This window comes from Necator americanus, chromosome II (genome assembly GCF_031761385.1).
Source record: "Necator americanus strain Aroian chromosome II, whole genome shotgun sequence".
NCBI lineage: Eukaryota > Metazoa > Nematoda > Chromadorea > Rhabditida > Ancylostomatidae > Necator > Necator americanus.
Genome location: NC_087372.1, coordinates 7,321,101 through 7,342,358, shown reverse-complemented (window position 1 = coordinate 7,342,358; position 21,258 = coordinate 7,321,101). Strand labels below are relative to the sequence as shown.

General features: G+C 41.2%; 3 protein-coding genes across 5 annotated transcripts; 1 reads left to right on the top strand and 2 right to left on the bottom strand.

Annotated features, from left to right (window-relative positions):
• Positions 1–878: 878 nt before the first annotated feature.
• Positions 879–4,336, bottom strand: RB195_017076 (uncharacterized protein; the record flags this gene model as incomplete). The annotated part of the gene is made up of 2 exons (XM_064183912.1): positions 879–1,046; positions 4,253–4,336. The coding sequence occupies 2 exons, from the start codon at positions 4,334–4,336 to the stop codon at positions 879–881; spliced, it is 252 nt and encodes an 83-aa protein (XP_064039793.1).
• On the top strand, positions 4,256–20,440 carry RB195_017074 (uncharacterized protein; the record flags this gene model as incomplete). Of its 3 annotated transcripts, XM_064183908.1 has the most annotated exons (9): positions 4,256–4,323; positions 6,831–6,982; positions 12,847–12,975; positions 14,404–14,507; positions 14,560–14,702; positions 16,282–16,425; positions 18,075–18,230; positions 19,470–19,621; positions 20,280–20,440. In XM_064183908.1, 9 exons carry the CDS (start codon positions 4,256–4,258, stop codon positions 20,438–20,440), a joined length of 1,209 nt encoding a protein of 402 aa, XP_064039789.1. The 3 variants fall into 3 exon arrangements, with proteins under 3 accessions (XP_064039789.1, XP_064039792.1, XP_064039790.1); XM_064183909.1 differs by lacking the exons at positions 4,256–4,323; positions 6,831–6,982 and having other exon boundaries at positions 12,882–12,975; XM_064183910.1 differs by lacking the exons at positions 4,256–4,323; positions 12,847–12,975; positions 14,404–14,507; ... (3 more) ...; positions 19,470–19,621; positions 20,280–20,440 and adding exons at positions 6,325–6,449; positions 6,577–6,687; positions 7,998–8,158.
• Positions 8,806–9,911, bottom strand: RB195_017075 (uncharacterized protein; the record flags this gene model as incomplete). Its single annotated transcript, XM_064183911.1, has 3 exons — positions 8,806–9,098; positions 9,175–9,362; positions 9,802–9,911. 3 exons carry the CDS (start codon positions 9,909–9,911, stop codon positions 8,806–8,808), a joined length of 591 nt encoding a protein of 196 aa, XP_064039791.1.
• Positions 20,441–21,258: the final 818 nt, after the last annotated feature.

Here is a 21,258-nt window from a genome sequence, read left to right as displayed (position 1 = left end):
CACGCATTCTCTAAACCTCAGAAGATGCCCTCGACGTGCTCTTTTGGCACTTAGTCACTTTTTGAGCGTGACAACAGTGCCCGTTCACGACTCCGCTTCACAAGATAGCGATTTTCTACGTAACGTCCACCAAGCACATCGCACGGCAATTCCTCTCGGTCACGTTTCTCTCTTATATCCTTACTTGAAAGACCTCCAAAATCCCAAAGATAAAAGCCAGAAGAAAGATTCATGAGTACTCCACGTACGAAGAACATCTTTATCCACTACACCCTTTGTTGGCTCTATGTCGGGTTGCATGGTCCATAATGCACATTACATGCTGCGGTATTTCTGGAAATAATTACATTTGTCTCTAACCTTCCTTTTTTGACTGAAGAAACGAAGTCCTCATGTAAGCTATTCGGATATTGTGGACATCATTACAGATTTTTCAAAAATGCATCTCGTGACTCTAGACCCACTAATGCAAAGTCGTCTTATGAAAAAAAAATGTTGCTACCACCATTTTTGCCATTCAAGGAGCGCTATGTGATACGTTTTCCACCGTCTCTTTCGTCCGATAACGTTTGTTTCCTGTTCGAACAGAGTTTCACATATTATAGATTGCGCCAAAGTACAACTTAGCAAATTGCTTAGTCGCGAAGGTGATGGGCACGTTTCACGTCACATTATTCTGTTATTTAAATAAACCGTGGCTGTTTGGAAAAGGCGGAAAAAGCATTAATGATGGAATTTGGAATGACATGTATGATGTGTCTTAATTTTTGAATAAACATTTAACGACGCACCAAAATAGAAGGGAGGGAACTTGCTCAGGATCCTCTTTGGTTGGCCTGGCTGCACTGATCGTGCAATCCGGGGGTTGGTGAAAAATTTCAATATAATAATAATAATAATAATAATAATAATAATAATAATAATAATAATAATAATAATAATAATAATAATAATAATAATAATAATAATAATAATAATAATAATAATAATAATAATAATAATAATAATAATAATAATAATAATAATAATAATTCCGTAATATTTTTCTAAATTCGAAGCCGAAGACAGGCTAAGTGTTGCACGATAAAACTTCAGAAGAAGTCTCTGAAGCACTCCATGGGTAACAAGCTACTTCTTATTACGGTGTCTGCCCATGTTTCTGCTGGGCAGCAGAGCACTGTAAGGACTGTGGAGTAGAATAGCTGGGCACAAAGGTCTGGTCAACAGCTTCACTTACGGCTGCAGAGGTTGTCCACGCTCCTTTCACCTTCTACTCTTTCTTTAAGCCCTTCTCCATATTCATAGAAGGCTCACGATACAGGTACGGTGAAGCTCTAAATATTTCGGAACATCAAAGTTGTCGTCTTCAACTCTTCCTAAATTCGGATCTATCAGCTGCTGATCTTTGTGGATAGCAGCCGGAGGTGCTCGTATTTTTTAGGCACACAGAGGCGGACAATCTCCAGAGGAGTTGACAGGATTTCGTGCGGGGTCGCCAAGATGTTGACAAATTTTAGAAGTGGTTTACTTTTAGCTAGAGTTCCTATTTTCGGACAGGTTGGAAAGTTCGAGAAACATATTCTTAGCTTGGAGACCCTGTTAGGAGATGCATGTCTAATGTTTTATAAAGTGACAGAAGGAAGACTGGAAAAGTTTTCTTCTAGAGTACAAAACAACTGAATTATTAGGTAGTATAAATAGCATTAGATGTGAACAGTTTATTTTAAATAGTAGCCCTTGGTCCGCCCGCGCCGAGACGCGTGCGCCTGCGTACACATGACAGATTTTTAGGTGCCTCGTAAGAAAATTCGATCGACAAGGGCTTTCTTTTCGGATAGTTAGGAGACAAAGACATGAGCTCAATCGTTACAGACAGTATAGCAGTATCTTTTCTTGCAGAAATCCCAGCGTCGGCAATTCCTTGGTATGCTGCCTTCAGCCTAGTTAATCAACTCTGCCACGCCTGCGTTTGGCTGCCCGTAACGTCAAGTATTTGCTTACTTCTAAGTAAGTTTTCAAGTGTTTAATTCTTCGGTGTGCTTTCTGCAGTGCAGAAGTATTCTCGTTGAGGGATGGATTCAGTGAAAAAAAATTGAACAAAAACGTACTTTCCACATATTTTCAACACTAGAAATGGCAGTTTTTTTAATATTATGAAGAACCGCGTTTTTGTCATGTGTCGAAAGTTCTAGAAGGAAGTTATGCAAAAACCAATTCTACCTCTTTTCATTTTTATCCTTTGCCATTCTTCCTTTTATTTTCACAACTCCAATCGAAATAGAGAGGGAAACTTTTGCGAAAGGGATTACGTGATTTCTACTTATCCCACTAATTTAGGGCAAGAGAGTTCTTTTTGTCCTATAATAAATTATGTGACACTAAGAAATCAGAGAATTTTGTTCATTTTATCAGTACTTGATAGTTTTAGACGTTGCGGAGAGGCGACTAGGTATCGAATAACCACTCAGAGAGGAGCTCTTCGCTCACTTAACAATGATCCCGTATTTTTGTCGTTACTCGCAATCCTCTTCAACGGTTTATCAGTGGGTTTATGCACATATATTTACGAGTAAGTGATTTGCTATCATTGTCACAAGTTTGTCTCTTTCTGGGTGTGTTGTAGCGCTAATGGATTCAGTTTCATTTGCATGAGACGGCTGACAAAAATTTGTAAAAGATTAGTGCAGGGATGTTGAGTGAAAATAGGTGATATTTCATTGTTTTCATCAGAGGAGCTCTCAATTTTTTGATCTAGTGTTTCAGAGTGGATGCTGCGTTTGATGATAGGCGGTTGATCTATCCAGAGCGATAAGGCCAACCTTCTACAGTTCTCAGCAAATCCGTATTCATCGTTCGCAGCAGATTTGTAGCCGTATCCAAAATGGATATAATTATAACTGAACTCTCATCGTAGTGGTGTGTCAATGTCGACCGCTTCCACATTCACCTTCATCAATCCCTGGATTCGATCCATAGAGTTACTGTTGTTGCTTTTAGAACAGTTTAATAATGTGCATTTTTATCCGCAAAGTGGACCTCGTCACGACAATCACACGAATTCGGGATGAACTTCCGAGGGTGCCCTGAAAGCTGGAAAAGAGCAGGAGAGTTCACTATAGTGAAAACATGAAAAAAAAATGTTGCATGTAAAAGTGGAACGGTGACTGAAAAAGGTCATTTCTTAAATTTTTCATTTTCCGGCAGTCCGACCCAACTTCTGGAATTGCTTCACTCGATGAGAACGAACACGGCATGCGCCAAGCTTATAAATTAAATCACTGAAAGTTGGCCGAAAACAGTATTCGAAATCAGCTGAAACTACTTCGTATGGTTAACCTTCTCAAATTGGAAATCCACAAGAACACGATTTGCGGAAGAATGCCGTATTGTAAAACAAATCTGAGATTTAAGCTACGAGTCACTCAAAACTACTTCTTAAATTTGTTTTGCTAAAACTGCGTTCAATTTCAAACTTTACAGTATGCTATTGTTATATTTTTGTTCTACATCTCAAATTATTCCAAAAGACCCGCTATCGACCTAAGTATCATGTGCCGTCTAATAGTCCCTCCAAATTCGTTAGCCCCAAGAACTGCTAGTACCCTTTCCGCTGCTGCCACTGCTGTCAAGCTCACAAGAGCTGCAAAGGAACCTTTTTGCGGAGCGTGCTACATCCACTTGTAGAAGCTTGCATACTATCTTTCAATACATGAATGGTACGGATGTATTGTCGTACGAGCTTACGTGTTCACAGCTGGTACATGCAAAACTGCTGACACACTGGAATTACCAGCCCAAATTTGCTCTCAGAGTTTAGTTCAGCGGCGAAACGTAGCAATAACTGGTTTTTGCGGTATAGGAGTAAACATAGCTAATTTGAAGTTGCAGTTTATTTATTTAATGTGGCTGTACCTGAAGCCTCTAATGTAGGAGCGTTTGGGGCCGTCAGACATCAACCAAATAAGTAAAAAAGAAGACCTGTCGAAGGTATTGGCGGCAGGTAAAGAGATTCCCGTAGATTCTGGAACCATTATATTTTTAGTGTCTAGTGTAGAAGCGTTAGAGTCCGTCAAACATCGGCCAAATAAGTAAGAAAGAAGCGACTAGCAGCGGATAAAGAGGATCCCATAATTTCTCTTTTTTTTCTCTCTCTCTTTCCACAGGTGTTTGCAGAAAGGATGAAAGCTGCTGGCAATGTAGCCGAAATATCTCATGTTTTCTACCGAGACTCCGCGACCTACTCTTTTCGTACCATATGAACCCCAAAAAGACGTATTCGATGGAAGATCGGTGGCGAATGGCTCATTTTGCTCCTATGACGTGGTAAGTATCGCATCCAGAAATTAATATACTATTATTGTTATAAGAGGTGAAGTAAAAAGTTCTGAGCGGTCTTGGTAGATGTGTTTAGAGAGCCATATCTGACGATGATCACACCATACATCGATTTGAAGGTGACTTTACGAGGAAAAAAAACCGAAAATTACTGTTGTTCAATAGCAGTGAGCCGGCTCAAACGACCTTTAATCCATAATGACGGTCAAGAAGGTTTTCCTGTTTGTTGGGAGGGGAAGGTTGAATCATCCACTATGACCTCCTCTCACCGTGCCAAACACTCAATTCGGTGCTTTCTTGTAAACAAACTGCGAGATTGAATTAAATGATCAATCAGAAACGGCAAGAATTTGCCAATATAGAAAAGGTGTTGTGTTCATCACGATAATGTCAAGCTACACACATCTCTGGCGATGCATCAGAAGCTCCGATATCTTGGATGAAAGGTTCTACCGCGTCCGCTGTATAGTCCAGACCTGTCACCAAGTAACCGTCACTCTTCCAAGCGTTTGCAAAATTTTCTTGATGGTACAAGACTTACCACAGGAGAGGCTTGTGAAAATGAGATACTCAAGTTTTCTGCTAATAAGAACAAGGACTACTTCAATTGCGGAATTATGGAATTGTCATGAAAATAGAGAAACGTTAATGAACAAAACAGCGCATATTTCGTCTGAATCAGTTGATCCTAACTATGTTGATTTCATCGTCAAAGTAGAGCGACAAAATACTCAGATTTTTGTACTTCTCCTAATAATTCAACAGAATAAAACAGCAGAATTTACAAAGTTTTTTTTTTCGAACAAAACCCTATCATGAAAATCGGAGAAACATCTATAGTTAGCGTAGAACTTGTTGTGTCAAGGTAACACATCGCGTCCTCGGTGAAGGTGTGGAATGGCCTATCATCTCAGATCGTTACAAGCTCTTCGAAGCTTTACTCTTCTTATTTTCCGTAGCTTCTTCTCTTTTTTTATACATAATAATTTGTGAACAGGATTAAGTAGCCTTAGTAAAGTCCTTTTCCATTGTTTTTGGCATTTGTTTTGCTCAAAAGATGTTGGTTCGCACAAGTTTACATTTTGTACCTTTTTGTGTAATTGTGCACTATTAGCATCTTTCATAGTCCTGATACCAGGAAACCTCCTCAACGGTTTGCCGCCTCACGGTGGTGTGGAGACGAGTATTAACGTCGAACTGCGATGCACAGCGTATGACATGTCTTCCCTAGTGAAGAAATAGTTCGGCGTCCCCGAAATTCCCGTCCTCTCGCAATTGGAAGCGTAGCTGAAAGTAAACCGCTGCTAATAAATATTACCGTCTTTGTAAAAATGCCCCATTTCGGCTCTATGATTCGTATAGATTATCGACGACCTGTGATGGAGGTTGTCTCGGTGCTGCCATACTTCTATGGTGGTTCTGATCACAGTCTTGTTCCAGCGTCAAAACTACTCAGTTATAGGAAAAGTACTTTAGAGAGAAAAATTGCATACGACGGCAGGACTCCTTAACCTAGAGCAGTTGGCACATCAACGAATGAAGACTACAATCTGGTTCTCAGAAAATTATGAGCCCGTGTTTATTTGAGTGGGACCAGCCTACTTCAAACTAGTATCGATATTTCGAAGTCACGAAGGAAAGAAGAACATCGGCCATTGATCCGCATGGTTCACACAATGAGCGAATAGTGGAAAAACAAAATGTGAAGATTCTTTACAGAAGTGTCTTTTGAATTGCAGCAAAGGACACTGGAAATAACCCAAAGAAAGGATCGTCTAAAGTTGTGTTGAAGGGGCTCCGCAAATATGACATTCCACTGACAACCTTGCCGAACGAAGACAGGATCGCACCTTTTCTCATTGCAAGACGGAAACTATGAAGAAATTCCACACGAACATTCCTTGTTCGTCAACTCTTGTGTTGAGCTTAATCATCCCCGCTGGTTGAGCTCTCGCCGAATTCTTCCTTATACGGGTTGCGATCAAGAGCATGAAGCCTGGTATTGCTTCCGGATCTATCTTCAGAAAGAAAGGACACCAGATCGAAGGAATTGTGAAGAAAGCTGATCGAGAGGACATCCGAAACCATCGTCCGATACGCTTGCTGAGTGCTTTGTAGAAAGTCTTCACAAAGATTATCCTTATGGGATAATATGTATATCAAGGACACTTGATGAAGAAAAGCCCCAAAAAGAAGCTGGATTCCGCACCGACTACATCCATGCTGTATCGAGAATCACAGAGATTTGCTGGAAATATCGCCTCTTTACCCTTCGTCGGCTGAAGAAGCCGTGGACAACGTAGAATCGAATACAGTACTGTCAGCGCTGACCGATCAAGGTGTGGACGCGTCGTATGTTAGGACCATTAGCCGTTAAATGTTCTGGCTTTCCAGGCTCTGACAAAGGTGAAGACACGTCAAGAGTAGTGAAAAGTGTTAACCATCTTTGCTTTTGCTTCAACGCCTCTGGAGGATGTAACCGGCATTCCTTTTAGGTACTGTCCTTCACTTGCCTCTTTAAAATTCGTTCGCGTGATTCGCTACGATATGTTGCAAAGGGAAGAAATGGCGAAGAAATACGACCACGTGTTGCAAATTGCTGGTGTTCCGAAGCACCAAAGATCGTACATTCGCGCGGAGTTAACGAGTAAGTTTCCTTAAGTCCTTTTAATTCTTCAGAAAATCCTGCTCTGATCAACACTGGTTGAAGAATGGAGTTTGTAGCGGTTTTTCTTAGGTATGAAAAACCATCAGATACTTGCATGAGCTTTCCTTTGAAAAAATATTGATTTCATCAGGGTTGTGGCTGCTTTTTTCAAGTTTCTATTCAAACTTCCCTTTACAAATAAGAGTTGAGCTGTTTATGTAGGCTTGAAAAGATGATACCATTTATTACCTTTATTACATTTACCGTTGTTCTTTTTAACCCTTTCGCCTTCTTTTACTCAAACTTTGAAACAGAGAGGCTTGCTACTGAATAGTCACTTTGATTACAAACAGCCTTAGCCAACTTCTTTCTTTTCTGACCACAGCGGAAATAGGCCCATTCCGCTTAGATTTCTCCTCAGAAAAAATGGTAGATCATTCTCAATTCTTGCTAACTATGTAGCTTATTTTCTGTGTAGATTAGGATACACTTGACATATCTACCAGTGGTCGCTCGTCGCTCTTCGACGAAAGATAAACCCTTGTGTAACAGCAATTCAAAAACATTACAAAACATTACAAAGTCAATTTCAAAATTAGCACTGAAACGTGCGTCAGTTATTTAACTTTTTGTGAAACTCGACTGCAAAGCGCTTCTTTAACCAGAATTATAAAAACTGAGAAAAGCTGCCGCAGCATTTCACATGCTTAACCACTTCTAACAAATTTTGCTCAAAAACAAACACTTTCCAAAATTACACCGATTTCATGACATTAGTATCTTAATAGTCGGAAATTGGAGAGATTCACCTTCAACAGTTTCAGATCAACCTACTGACTTCTTTTCATTTATCATCTTAAAAATCAGCGCAAATTAGTAAAATTAGTGAAGAGTGAGATCTGTCCCTGGTGTGTGTTTTAAATATTTGTGCTGACGATTACGTCAACTGACATTTTTCTTTCATGTAATCCATTCAAGAACATTGATATGTTTTATTAAACTTAACTCTGTTTAGGAGCCCTTCCTCCTCATTCGACATGGAACAAATTAGATCGAGGCGACATCGAGAATGAATTACTCTCAAACAATACTCTTCTGGAGATCTTCTTACAACTATACTATCATGACTTTGTTATTTTCGATTATGATTTTCCAACGCCCCAGTATACGCAATAGGCATCCAGTAGATATATAGGAAGTTTTGCTCATAAACGCTTATTCTTTCCATATTCGTAAGGTAATACGTTGCCGTAGCTTTTGGGTTGTACACAAATTTGGTCAAATGGCAACGTTTTTCACTTGAGATAAAGATGTTGTTGAAAAGTTGTTTTTATTCAAATAGATGACGTGAATCAAGAGTAGAAAGTAAAGCAAGGCAAAGCACAAGTCGAAAAATCGTCGTGTGAAACGACTATATCTTTTACATTACATCAGCCGCCACTCTATATTTTATGTCTGTGAAGTGAAGTAGGGGAGAATAAAATATTAGGATGCTCGGAAGGTATCTGCCGAAAGACGGCAAAAATTCAAAACAACACAACTTTTTAACAACATTTTATTATTCGACGAAATAATCTCCATCAACATCGACAACCCTCTGCCAACGTCTCACAAGATCACGGATTCGTTTGGCGACTTGGAGGCGAGAAAAGCTCGAAGGTCATATTCGAGGTGGTCACGATCATCGTGGCGCTTCTCTTCCAGGTGATGCTGAAGCGATCGGAAGAGGGGGTAGCCACTTGGGGCCAGGTCCGGGCTGTACGGTGGGCGCGGTAGAACTTCCCATTCGAGCTCCAGAATTTTCTGGGAAGTCTTCTTCGCGATTAATCGTGCAGCAGGCGAACGTTGTCGAACTTCGGGTGTCGGCCAATCTTTGCAGTTGAGCGCAGTACCTCGGCAGTAACTGTCGTGTTGTCCGGCAGCAGTTCGAAACGGTAGATTCCATGAACTTCCCACCAGACGCTCAGCATGACCTTCTTCTCATGGATTTCACCTTTCACGAAAGGATCCGGCATTTCACGGCCAGTGCACCACGCACGTCTGTGGGTGTGGTTGACGTAGAGGACCCATTTTTTCTCCAGTGACAATGGTGTCCAGCCAGTCGAATCTGCGGCTTCTGGAGGGCAGCTGAGTGCAGATGTCCAGGCGTCTTTGGCGGTTGCCGTCGCTCAATGCATGTGGGAGCCACTGACCAGGCTTTTTCACCATTCCGAGACATCGCAGTCCATCGCTCACGGTGGACAGCGAACAGCCAAAACTGATAACAAAATACCGCACACTTTCATATGGATGCTGCTCCGCCAGATTCTTCAGTTCGTCGAAAGATATTGCAGTCGGTCGACCAGAGCGAATCTCATCTTCGAGTTTCTTGTTTCCGGCTCTGAAACCAGGCGCGCACAGATCGCTCAGAAGGGGCTTCAGTGCCGAATACTTGACTTAAGTTTCGATGCGCTTCAGCAACGGGGTGGCCAGATTCGAATTCGTAAAGGATTACGTGTCGAATATGGGTGGAATGTTCTGCCACTATAGGATGAAATAGGCAAGGAAGAGGGAGCCAGATATGTTATCTGTATCACGAGAACTTGCAGAACATCTCAAAAAATCTGCGCTACTGCGGAATTTTCGGCAGATACTTTTCGAACACCTAATATCAGTCTTGAAGAGATTGTCTTAATTTTGGATATCTGTCTTGTTGAAACATCGTGCGTATGTTTTAGTAACCTATGTAACAAAGTTATTTGGACTTTGTTTTACGGGAATGTTCCAAAAAATTGCCTTTTATTGCAGCGCGCCACCCTTACACGCGTAGCGTCCCTTACTGCCTATCGGGGCACTCCGAATTGATTTTTGACGAATCGCAGTGCGGAGGCGGCGCAAGGGGTGGAGCGTTGCAAAGGATGGTGTCGTACAAAATGGCGTAAAACAGCATTCTGGAGGCGGCTGTTTGCAGTTATACAGGAAGAGAAGAGCGAAACCACCCCCGTCTCCATAATCTACGACCCCGTATACGGATATTCTACCTGAAATCCGCACCACCTCAGATTTGTGGAATGCTGGCTTTAATGTCAAACCCCATCTTTAAGGTAATCGACATATGTTTGTGAAATAGAAAAAGAGTAAGATTTCAGTGAGATTTTATCTTCCTTTCAGATTGAACCACTTAGAAATTGCTACTTTATTTAATGTGGCAATAGTCAGCTTTAGTGTAGTGCATGGTTTTCGAGCCTGGAATTATGGTCGACTCCTACCTGTTCCTCGATGTTCATGTGTTCATTGATTTAAAGGCTTATTGACGTTTAACGAGGAGTAGGGAAGTGCAGGTCACTTTTTTCAAGGAATAGAAAAAGAACCACATCTCGACATGATTTTATCTCCGTTTCAGATTGGAACATTTGCAAATAGCTGTTTCATTCAGTTCGTAGTCGCCACAAAAAAAAACATTCTCATCATCACTTGGCTCTCTCACTAAAGAGACATCTTTTTATTCTATTCTTGTTTTATTCAAGAGAAAATGTAAGAAAACATTGGAGTACTTCCACTTAATATTGTTTCTTTCATTAACATAATTTTTTACCTCATATGAATACAGCTTATATTTTTTACCTTACTCTTGCCAAAGCTTTTTATTATCTGTTGCATCATGAAATGTTTAAGGTTGTTAAGGAGAAGTGATAGGTTGTTCGTATCTTCTATATCTTGAATTTTATTCGTTTCGGGATGCACAAAATTGTAAAGAATTCAGATTTGATAAAGAATTCCATTTCACAGCGTTTAAATCGCATTGATCGAAGCGATTCTGGATGCCTGTCATAGACGTAAATTCATTTCACCTTCATTCATCATCACTAGGTAATAAGTGCATGTTTATTTGCAGTCCTTCTGATTGTGCTCTCAAGACTGGCAACATTTTTCAACCAACATTAGGGTTAGGAATAAGTAGCAGCAAGGTTTTATACAATTGTTGAAATCTATTTCGAGGGAACACACATTCCCTTCCGTGAATCGTTCCTGAGCAGACTTGAAAACAATGAGAAAGTTCTGTATATGTTCTTAAAATGATCAGTAGTAGAAGCAGTCGGTATTTTTGAAAACCAGGTGCTAATTCCTAAAAGATGATATTGACGATATAAAAATGTGTATAAAATAAACATGTTGTGGTTATCGAAGCAACGATGAAACTGGTTGGTCAAAACTATCATAATTGCGCTTTTAAAGCAATAGGTTTGCCGCAACTTCTCTCTGTGTCGCTGGATATTATTAAGCTGGTACTTAATTTCTGTTACACTTTAGAGATTTGGCTCTAGGAATTTATTTAGTTGATCTGTTACCACACTACTATAAACTACTACTCTTAAGAGCTCTATACATGTTACATGTTACATATTCTGTCACTAACTCAACCTTTAATAGCTATTATACTTCATTCGGTGCTCCTCCTCTATCTCACAAAGGCCTGAGATAAATTATTCCTTATCTGTTCCGAGTGGGATCGTCAGAGAGAAAAGCAGGACCGCTGATGGGAAATGGGACCGTCTCTCAAATGACGGGACACAGATGGTCCCACCTCTTCAGGTTCCGAAATTTCTCTCTGAATGATGAACATTGCCCATCCACCTTCCTTTACTGAAGATCGTCTTAAAAAAAATCCTTCAAACAGAGTTCCCGTCAGACAAGCCGGTGTTTGGCTGAGAAATTCCAATACAAGCACACGACTATCGAGAACCTTCTTTATTCGCTCAAATTCGTTTTTGAACACGCCATCTGGTCTTCTCACTCTCTGACCGCTGCCAAAGCAGAAAACTACCGCGAAAAGCTAAATCGAGCGGGAGGTTACAAAGCTTAGAGGAATACTGAGAAAATTTTTCCTCTTAGATGAAAGAACGCTTCTACGTGTTGCGAAAATCGCTGAGACAGAGCTGCACAGTTTCGACCGGACCATTCTTCTTCATACATTCCGAATACTGCTCCACCCCTGCTCCAATCTCCGGCTCATTACCTAGTAGGACACCATCTCGTCAACGAGGATAATCTTAAAGGCATCACCCCACAAATTTGAGGTGGTACGGCTTCAGGTGGGGTATTCTTATACGGGATCGTAGAGTACGGAGAAAAGGGTGATTCCGTCCATTTCTTCCTTTGTCGTAAAAAAAAAAGCCGGAAGATACGGCTTCGAGCGATCCTGCGCGTTATTTTCTACAACCAGTTCGACTGGAGCGCGTCTGTCCTGTGCACACGCAGCATCGTCCGGACCTTTTTTTACAATTAGGAAGAAATGGACGGAACGACCTCCCTCTTCATAATCCTGTATAAGTATACTCCACTTTAGAAAACTTTCGCTGGTAACGATGAAGGACATGTCAATGATTAAAAAACAAATGTATGTGAATAAAATCTTTGCGAATGAAAAAATGCGACAGAAATTACTTACCGACGAAGAAAGCGGCTGTGACCGAAGTTGGACCATCGCGAAATCGCACCGCACCGCTTCAAGTGCAGCCGCTTGCGCAGCTGCATCGCCCTTCGTATCGTTTTGACCCTACTTCATTTTTTAGTAGAGATACTTCTATCGATCGAATGGTCCTATCATTTTCGTTCTGCTTTCTGAATAAGGAGCTGGATAAAAGCTAAAATATAGTCCATCTCTTTGCATTGCGAGGCACTGCTGTAAACCGCATCTTCACATTCACAAAGTTCAAGACGAATGAATAATTTCTGAAGTTCAACAAAAATCTCCACACATGAGGGAAACCTAGCTCATATCACTCTAATAGTGGAAAAAGTGCCGCAGTGGCAATGGCGGTAAGAACAGCATTGTTGCAAGTCAATAGAAGTGGAAATGAGTAAATGCACCTCTATTATTTCAGCCACCCTAATGTTTTATAAGAATGCAAGCGTACTCATGAATCTATTTTTTCTGTGTAACCTATGGATTCTCTCATACTACAGAGGATCAGAGGATGGCTACTACTGTTGTTTCTTTCCGAAGAAGCAATGTGAGTCATGAAATTAGAGACATTTGTTTTTTTTTCCGTAACATTCCTACCAAGGTCGTTAAGTTTTCTCAGTTTGAGATTTGCGCCAAAAGTATTGACAATTCACTCGATAAATGGACAAAAATCACTGACTATTTTTGCTGCTTTATCGCGATAGTTAGCTGGTTTATTTTCACTACTTGTACTTTGGGTCACAGGCTCATTTTTATTCGCTTCTTTTGTCGTAGTGTTCATCTGAAAAGGTTGCAAGTTCTTGAGTGTTTTTGAGTAGCTTTTTGAGTGTCTAACTATGCTCTTGGCTGTTGTGTCCATTTTGAACGCAGTCAATCACGTGGCCGATTGCTCTTGTGGGCACTTTGTATACCCTGAGATCCACTTTGGCAACATTTAGTCTATTTATAGTGGATTCTTCTCACTACGTGACCAGTTTGCCTGTGTGTAGCTGCGAAATGCATTTTACGGCGCCGAGATGAGGGGACAATCTTCTAATGTGTGTGTTAAAGGCAGCATACCACGAATCTGGGGTGGTACGGATTTCAGGTGGAGTATTCGCACACGGGGTCGTAGATTATGGATACCGGGGTGGTTCCTCTCATCTCTCCATGAATCACTGCAAGCAGCCGGCCCCTGAATATTGTTTTATAGGATGTTTTCTATTGCAGCGCGCCACCCTTGCACGCGTAGCGTCCCTTACTGCCTATCTGGGCAGTCCGACTTGATTTTCGACGAATCGCAGGGCGGGGGCGGCGCAAGGGGTGGAGCGTTGCAATGGATGACGTCGGGCAAAACAGCATTCTGGAGGCGGCTGCTTGCAGTGATTCAGCGACAAAGGAGCGGAACTACCCCCGTCTCCATAATCTACGACCTCGTATACGGACTCCAACTGAACCCCGCACCGCCTCAGATTCGTGGTATGCTGCCTTTAAGAAACACAGCTCGGTAATGCACTCTCTAATTAAGCTTTAAAAAACACCTTTAAAGTGTTCCTTGGGTGGTAAACAAATTCTTGAGAGTGGCAAATTCTTCCTGTTCGCCCACTCCTCCATTTCATGTAACGGAGGTTTTTGTTTTACTGGACACAACCAGGAACATTGGGCTGTGCAGTTCCGAAGATCCTCTCAATCTCAATGTTTCTTGCTAATGTTCTTGCTTGAGACACTTCCGAAATGTTTCGAATTGACACCGGAAATCCAAAAGTGAAGAGGAACGGGTGTATCACTGACATGAATGAACTACTACAACCTTTCCTGAATTAATGAGGTGTAGGCAAATTCAATTTAATGAAATTATATGCTGCGGTAAATGTGAAAAAATTATCTTTCATTAGAAAATTCTTTTTTGAAAGAAATTAAAAATAATTCTTTTTATTTATTTTTGTCCCTAACCCCTCTATTGTGAACTTTTGGGATATAGTGGACATTATTTCAGACTTTGCAGCAACGCATCAAGTAACTTTAGAACCGCATCTACAAGGTCATCTTATGAAAAGTGTGCTGTTGCCACCATTTGTACCATTTATACAGAGCTGTGTGGTGCGTTTTCTAGGTCTAAGTTTCTTTCCTGTTGAAAAATGGTTTCACACAGATTGCACGAAAATACAATATAGCAACTTGCTTGATCGAAAAAGTTATCAGCACGTTTCAATTTACGTTATTCTGTTATTTAAATAAGCCGTGGTTATTTGGAAGAGGTAAAAAAAGCCTCAACGATGGAAGATGGTATGACAGGTATGGTATTTGATTTTTATGAGTAAATTTAATACCGTACTAAGGTATAAGGGAGTAAACTTAATTAAACTCCGATTTAGAGGGTCACTGATAGTGATTTCATTGTCTTTTCTATTTTTTCAGTACCCTCGGTTCCTAAGAAGTTCACAAACTCTGTGAGTAATGCTGATTTTTTGTATAACGTTCGGCGTTATCGCCTTTGTCACAGTTTGGATCTTCAAAGCCACCAGAGATTCATCCTCTCAAGCGCCTCATCCTACGAAAATATTCAAACGATAGGCAAACGCAAATAACGACACATCGGTTTGTCCTTACCTCATTTGCAAATCTGGTAACGTAACAGACCACCATGTGCCACAACAACGTCAGTCACAAAGGTTCTAATATGGGAGCTGATGGCCGCCGCGTAGATCAAAGAGATCACAGAGATTGATATGGGACTAGACCGTTTGTGATCGCAACGCACTTGAGCTTGATCACGTTCACATTCGATCATGATCATGATCTTTGAATGTATCTTTTCGTCGAAGGATCCTAACGTCGGCAGTTCCATGGTGTGATGCATTCAATGTTCAACTTAGCTTTCTGGCAACTGAAGTTTTTTAAAGGCATCACCCCACGAATCTGAGGTGGTACGGATTTCAGGTGGAGTATTCGTATACGGAATGGGAGACTACGAAGAGGGGGGTGATTCCGTCCATTTTTTCGTAATTGCCGTGAAAAACGGCCCGGAAGATACGGCTTCAGGCGTTTTGGCGCACCATTTTGTACAGGAAGTTCGACTGGAGCGCGCCAGCCTTGTGCGGCGCCGCATCTTCCGGACCGTTTTTTACGGCAGTTAGAAAGAAATGGACGGAATTACCCCCCTCTCCATAGTCTCCCATCCTGTCTACGAATACTCCACCTGAAATCTGCACCACCTCAGATTCGTGGTGTGATGTCTTTAATTGAATCAGTAGTTACTCAGCTCTTCTATGTCTGAAGTGATGTTAAATATTTGTTTACACTGAAGTTTTCTCCTTTTTTTTCTGCTGTTTCTAAAGCGAGAAATACCTTAAGGTAATATTTTAAGAAAAGATGATAACCATCCAAATACTGCTAATCCTACAATGAATTGTATATGGAACTAATTTTGCAAATAGTTGCTGTTACGATGTATTTGTGCAGATTAAAGATATTCTTGTTGAGGGTTGGATTCAAAAACAGAGGCGAATCGAGAATTGATCAAAAACTACTACGCCGTACCTACTTTAAGCGCTAAAATGGCAGTTTCTCAATGAGTATTACGAAAAAAAGAACGGAACCACAGAAGCATCTTTGTTCGCGTTTTCATCAGGTGTAGAGAAGTTTTTTATGGATAGACTTTCGTTAGAATTAGTTATTTCCACGATGCCGAGTGAATGAAAGCGAAAACACATCATTTGCGACTGGGAACGAAAAAAAACGAATGCCGTAACTTTTAGTGATCAGACTAATTTCGGAAACAATTGGCAGGTAGAAGTTCTGTCCAACAATCAACTGTGCGATAATAAAATCTTTATAACTTTCGTTCATTTTGCTATCTTTTTGCTAGTTTCAGACCTTGCACCAACGGAACTAATTTTCTAAGAATTTCACAAAAGGGAGCTCTTCGCTCACTTGGACGTGATTCCGTATTTTTTCTCGTCACTCGAAATCCTCTTCAACGATTTGTCAGTGGATTTATGCACTTATGTATATATGGGTAGGTGATTTGCTGTCATTGAAAAGTTCGTTCCTTTTCGGGTGGGCTGTAGCGCTGATAGATTTAGTCACTTGTGTAGCCGATACAGCCGAAAGAAATCTGTTACATGTTAGTGCAGAGATCTTCACATAAGTAAGTGAAATTTCTCATTCTCTTTGGAGGAGTTTCCAAGTTTCTGATCTATTTTTCCAAGGCAGTTGCTAAGGGTGGTAGGTAGCGGTTATATCAAGAGTGATAAGGTCAAACAAACCCTATCGCGGAACCTCAGCGATCCTATAACACTCAGTCAACTTTATGGCGCGGACTGTCGGCTCGATCTCAGGTGCGGCGGCGGTTATTCACCCATCGGCTCCATGGCGTCCTTTAAAGATTTTAAAGGACGCAGCGTCCTTTAAATTCTCTTTCTCTTCAGAGATACATCACGTTAGATTCCCAGTACTAGGGAAACAAGCCCAATTTGTAGTTTTTTTTTTCACAGCTTTAGCTTTATTTTGTTGCTTTTGTCGTCTTGTTTGTATTTTTATGTCACGATTTAATTGCCCAAGTTCGAAGTACTACATAAAGTGTTTTCAATAACACTGGTAGAAGCGTGTAGCAAGAAGAGGTCCAGAAATTACCCGCGCATCTCTCAAAAATCTGTTCAAACCCTGTGCAGTGGTTAATAAATCTGTAGTCAGCGATACAAAATGGTTTCAATTGAAACTTCACTCTCTTCAGAGTCTAGTATTAGTATTGGCTTCTTGCATACGCACTTCCATCAAAAGTCCACAATTTCTACAAAACAAATCGCCCTAGATTTGACCTATCGTGTTACTGCGATTGCTTTTAAGGTAATTTAGTAGTGCCCTTCTACCTACGCAAAGTAAACCTTTTTGGGGGACCAGAGTTATGATGAAAATCACAAAAATCTAAAAGAAATTTCCGTGAGTGTTTTCTTGGAAGGCCCTTGAATGTGATAATGGACCCTGAGAACTTGAAAAAGATATTAGAACTTCCCTTGTTTCTGCCTCTGCAGACAAGCAAACATGAGCTACGAGGTAAAGAAGCTCACACGTGATCATCCAATAATTGTACGGATGTAAAGATCATTAGAGGGTTAGCGCGCTCACAGTTATAGACGCAGAACCACGAACATACTGAAGTTATCGCACACTACAGCAGCAAGGACAGGTTAAATGCATCACACCACGAATCAGAGATGGTACGGATTTCAGGTGGAGTATTCGTATACGCGATCGTAGATTACGGAGAGGGAGGTGATTCCGTCCATTTCTTCCTAATTGCCGTAAAGAACGGCCCGGAAGATGTGGCACGTTCACAAGGCTGGCGCGCTCTAGTCGAACTCGGTATAGGAAATAGCGGGAAGGATCGCTCGAAGCCGCATCTTCCGCGTCGTTTTTTACGGCAATTAGGAAGAAACGGACGGAATTACCCCCCTCTTCGTAATCTACGATCGCGTATACGAATACTCCACCTGAAATCCGTGCCTCAGATTCGTGGGGTGATACCTTTAATTGAAGTTGTTCGTTAAATTGAAGTTATTACGTTCGGAATATGCGTGTGGTTTTCTAGAGACTGCAACGTCAGAGGGTTTAGAGTAGTTATACTTTGACTAAATAATTACAATACGACGTTAAAGACGATTGCAGGAAGAATAGACATTCCCGTTGTTGGGAATGTGGCGGAGATTTGGCATGTTTTCTACCGAAGCTCCGGAACCTACTGTTCTCATATTCGAAGGATCCAAAAAAGATGTTTTTGGGTGAAGATTTGTTTCGAGTAGCCCATTTTGGTCCTATGACATGGTAAGTACATATTTATATATTTTTATTATTATTTCATATTATTATTTATTATTTTTCATATATTTGTACTATTATTTATATGTTTGTATTTTGGTAGTATTATTTATATATTTGGTGCACTATTATTCTTACTAATCCAGCCGCTAGAAGTACCGACGGATTTTGCTAATATGTTGATCTATGAAAGGCACACTGTCATGATTCATTTCACAGAAACATGCTACAGTTAGCATAACATGTGTAACTTTGAGGTAACGCATCGCATCGTTGGCAAAAGCGTGCACTTTCCCTTCTTCTCATGGCGCCACAAACTCCTCAGAGCGGTCCCTTTCTGTTTTTAGAAGTTCTTTATTTATTTTTCATAAAACAGTCTACGAATAATAGTCAACCGTTATCCATGCTGTCTACGCTAGACTACTATTCTTTCCTTTAAAGGCATCACCCCATGAATCTGAGGTGGTACGGATTTCAGGTGAAGTATTCGTATAGATTATGGAGAGAAGGTGGTGCCGTCCATTTCTTCCTAATTGCAATAAAAAACGGCCCGGAGGACATGGCTTCGGGCGTTCTGGCGCGCTATTTTTTACAAGGAGTTCGATTGGAGCCGCATCTTCCTCTCCATAGTCTCCCATCCCGTCTACGAATACTTATGGAGAGAAGGTGGTGCCGTCCATTTCTTCCTAATTGCAATAAAAAACGGCCCGGAGGACATGGCTTCGGGCGTTCTGGCGCGCTATTTTTTACAAGGAGTTCGATTGGAGCCGCATCTTCCTCTCCATAGTCTCCCATCCCGTCTACGAATACTTATGGAGAGAAGGTGGTGCCGTCCATTTCTTCCTAATTGCAATAAAAAACGGCCCGGAGGACATGGCTTCGGGCGTTCTGGCGCGCTATTTTTTACAAGGAGTTCGATTGGAGCGCGCCAGCCTTGTGCACGCGCGACATCTTCCGGGCCGTTTTTTACGGCAGTTAGGAAGAAATGGACGGAATCACCCTTCTCTCCATAGTCTACTATCCCGTATACGAATATTTTACCTGAAACCCGTTCCACCTCAGATTCGTGGGGTAATGCTTTCAATTACCACTATATGAATCAATTCCCTTGTTAGCCGTTGTTTTGCACCGGATGCTCATCAGGTTTGATACATTAGCTGCTCTCCACATCACTTCTACTCAAAAATAAGTCATACTACTACAAATCTATGTATTTTCGTGATATTATCCAGTAATCCTTTTTAGGCACTGCTGTTCACCTACTTCTTTAAAGTTTGTACGCATGATCCGTTACGATATGTTGCATAGGGAAGAAATGGCCAAGAATTACGACCACGTGCTGCAAATTGCTGGTGTTCCAATGCTGCAAAGATCATACATTGGCTCAGAGTTTGTGCGTAAGTTTTCTTGCGTTTTTTACATTTTTCAAAAGATGTTGCACTAATTTAAACAAAAGTGGAGCAATGAAGTTGAAATAGCGATTTTTCCTAACCCTGGAGAAATTAACAAATACTGGCAGTAGTCTCTTTTCGAAAGTGTTAATTTCATCAACGTACGTCATGAAAACTGTAATTTAGTTCCTAGAGTCAAGCTCTTTATGTAGGTTTGAAACACATTTCACTACTTAACACACTTAACGCTCTTTCCTTCCATGATCTTTAAAGGCAATGGATCATGAAATCGACCTCGATCACTTCGAACCCTGATAGAAAACATAGAGTTAAGGGTGTAGATTGCGTACACGAGCGTGACATTGCTCATTTTTTCCCAGTGGTCCTGAAAATGGCGGGGATAACGATGTTCTTTCCTACGAGTTAGGTTGGAACGCACTACTCTTCTGCCCGGTGCTCGCATCCACGCATGAGTGGTCGGAGGTCGAAAGTCGAAAGAAAGTCTTTTTAACAACCTATCCAAGTGAATCAATTAATAGGTTGCCGTTAGTGTAAACTGGGGTCCTGGCGTGACCTTTTGTGCTGACCATTACATTAGTTCCCATATCCCAAATATGGCTTTTGAGAAGGTTGATATGTTGAATTAAACTTGACTCCTTTCCAGGAATCCTTCCTCCTCATTCGACGTGGAACAAAGCAAATCGAGTCGACATCGAGAATAAATTGCTATCAAACAATAGTCTTTTTGAGATCTTCTTACAACTATTTTATTATGACTTTGCTATTTTCGGCTATGATTTCCCAAAGCCCCGGTATACGGAATGAGTATATAGTACATACGTGATGCAAGTGTTGCTGTCAAACGCGCATTCTTCACTATTCATTAGGTACTATGCTGGCGTAACCGTTCAGTTTTTAAGGGCAGCATAGCAAGCAAGCGACGAATCTGAGGTGGTGCGGATTTCAGGTGGAGTATCCGTATATGGGGTTGTAGCTTATGGAGATCGGGGTGGTTCCGCTCATCTCTCCCTGCATCACTGAAAACAACCGCCTCCAGAATGCTGTTTTGTATAATACTACGCCATATATTGCAACGCTGCACCCTTTGCGCCGCCTCCACCCTGCGATTCGTCAAAAACCAATTGGGACTTCCCGTGATAGGCAGTAAGGGACGCTACGCGTGCAAGGGTGGCGTGCTGCAGTAGAAGTCATCGTACAAAACAGCATTCAGGGGCTGGTTGCTTGCAGTGATTCACGGAGAGATGAGCGGAACCACCCCGGTCTCCATAATCTACGACCCGATATACGGATACTCCTCCTGAAATCCGTAGCACCCCAAATTCCTGGTATGCTTCCTTTAAACACAGAAATTTGGTCGACTGGGAGTGTTTGTCACTTGAAATGAAGATGTTGACATGTTTTTGTCATTCAAAGAGGACGTGAACCAAAAGTAGAAAACACAGCTCATATCTGGTGTTAATCGATAGCGAGAGTTAATCTGTAAAAATTATACTATAAAGTTAAATCTGTAAAGTTATCTGTTTGTATCTGTAAAGTAGGGGAAAAACATTAGTCTCGAGATTATGTCTTCATATTAGATATCTTTTTGTGGAAATTTCGCACGTTTCAGTAAGCTACAGAGC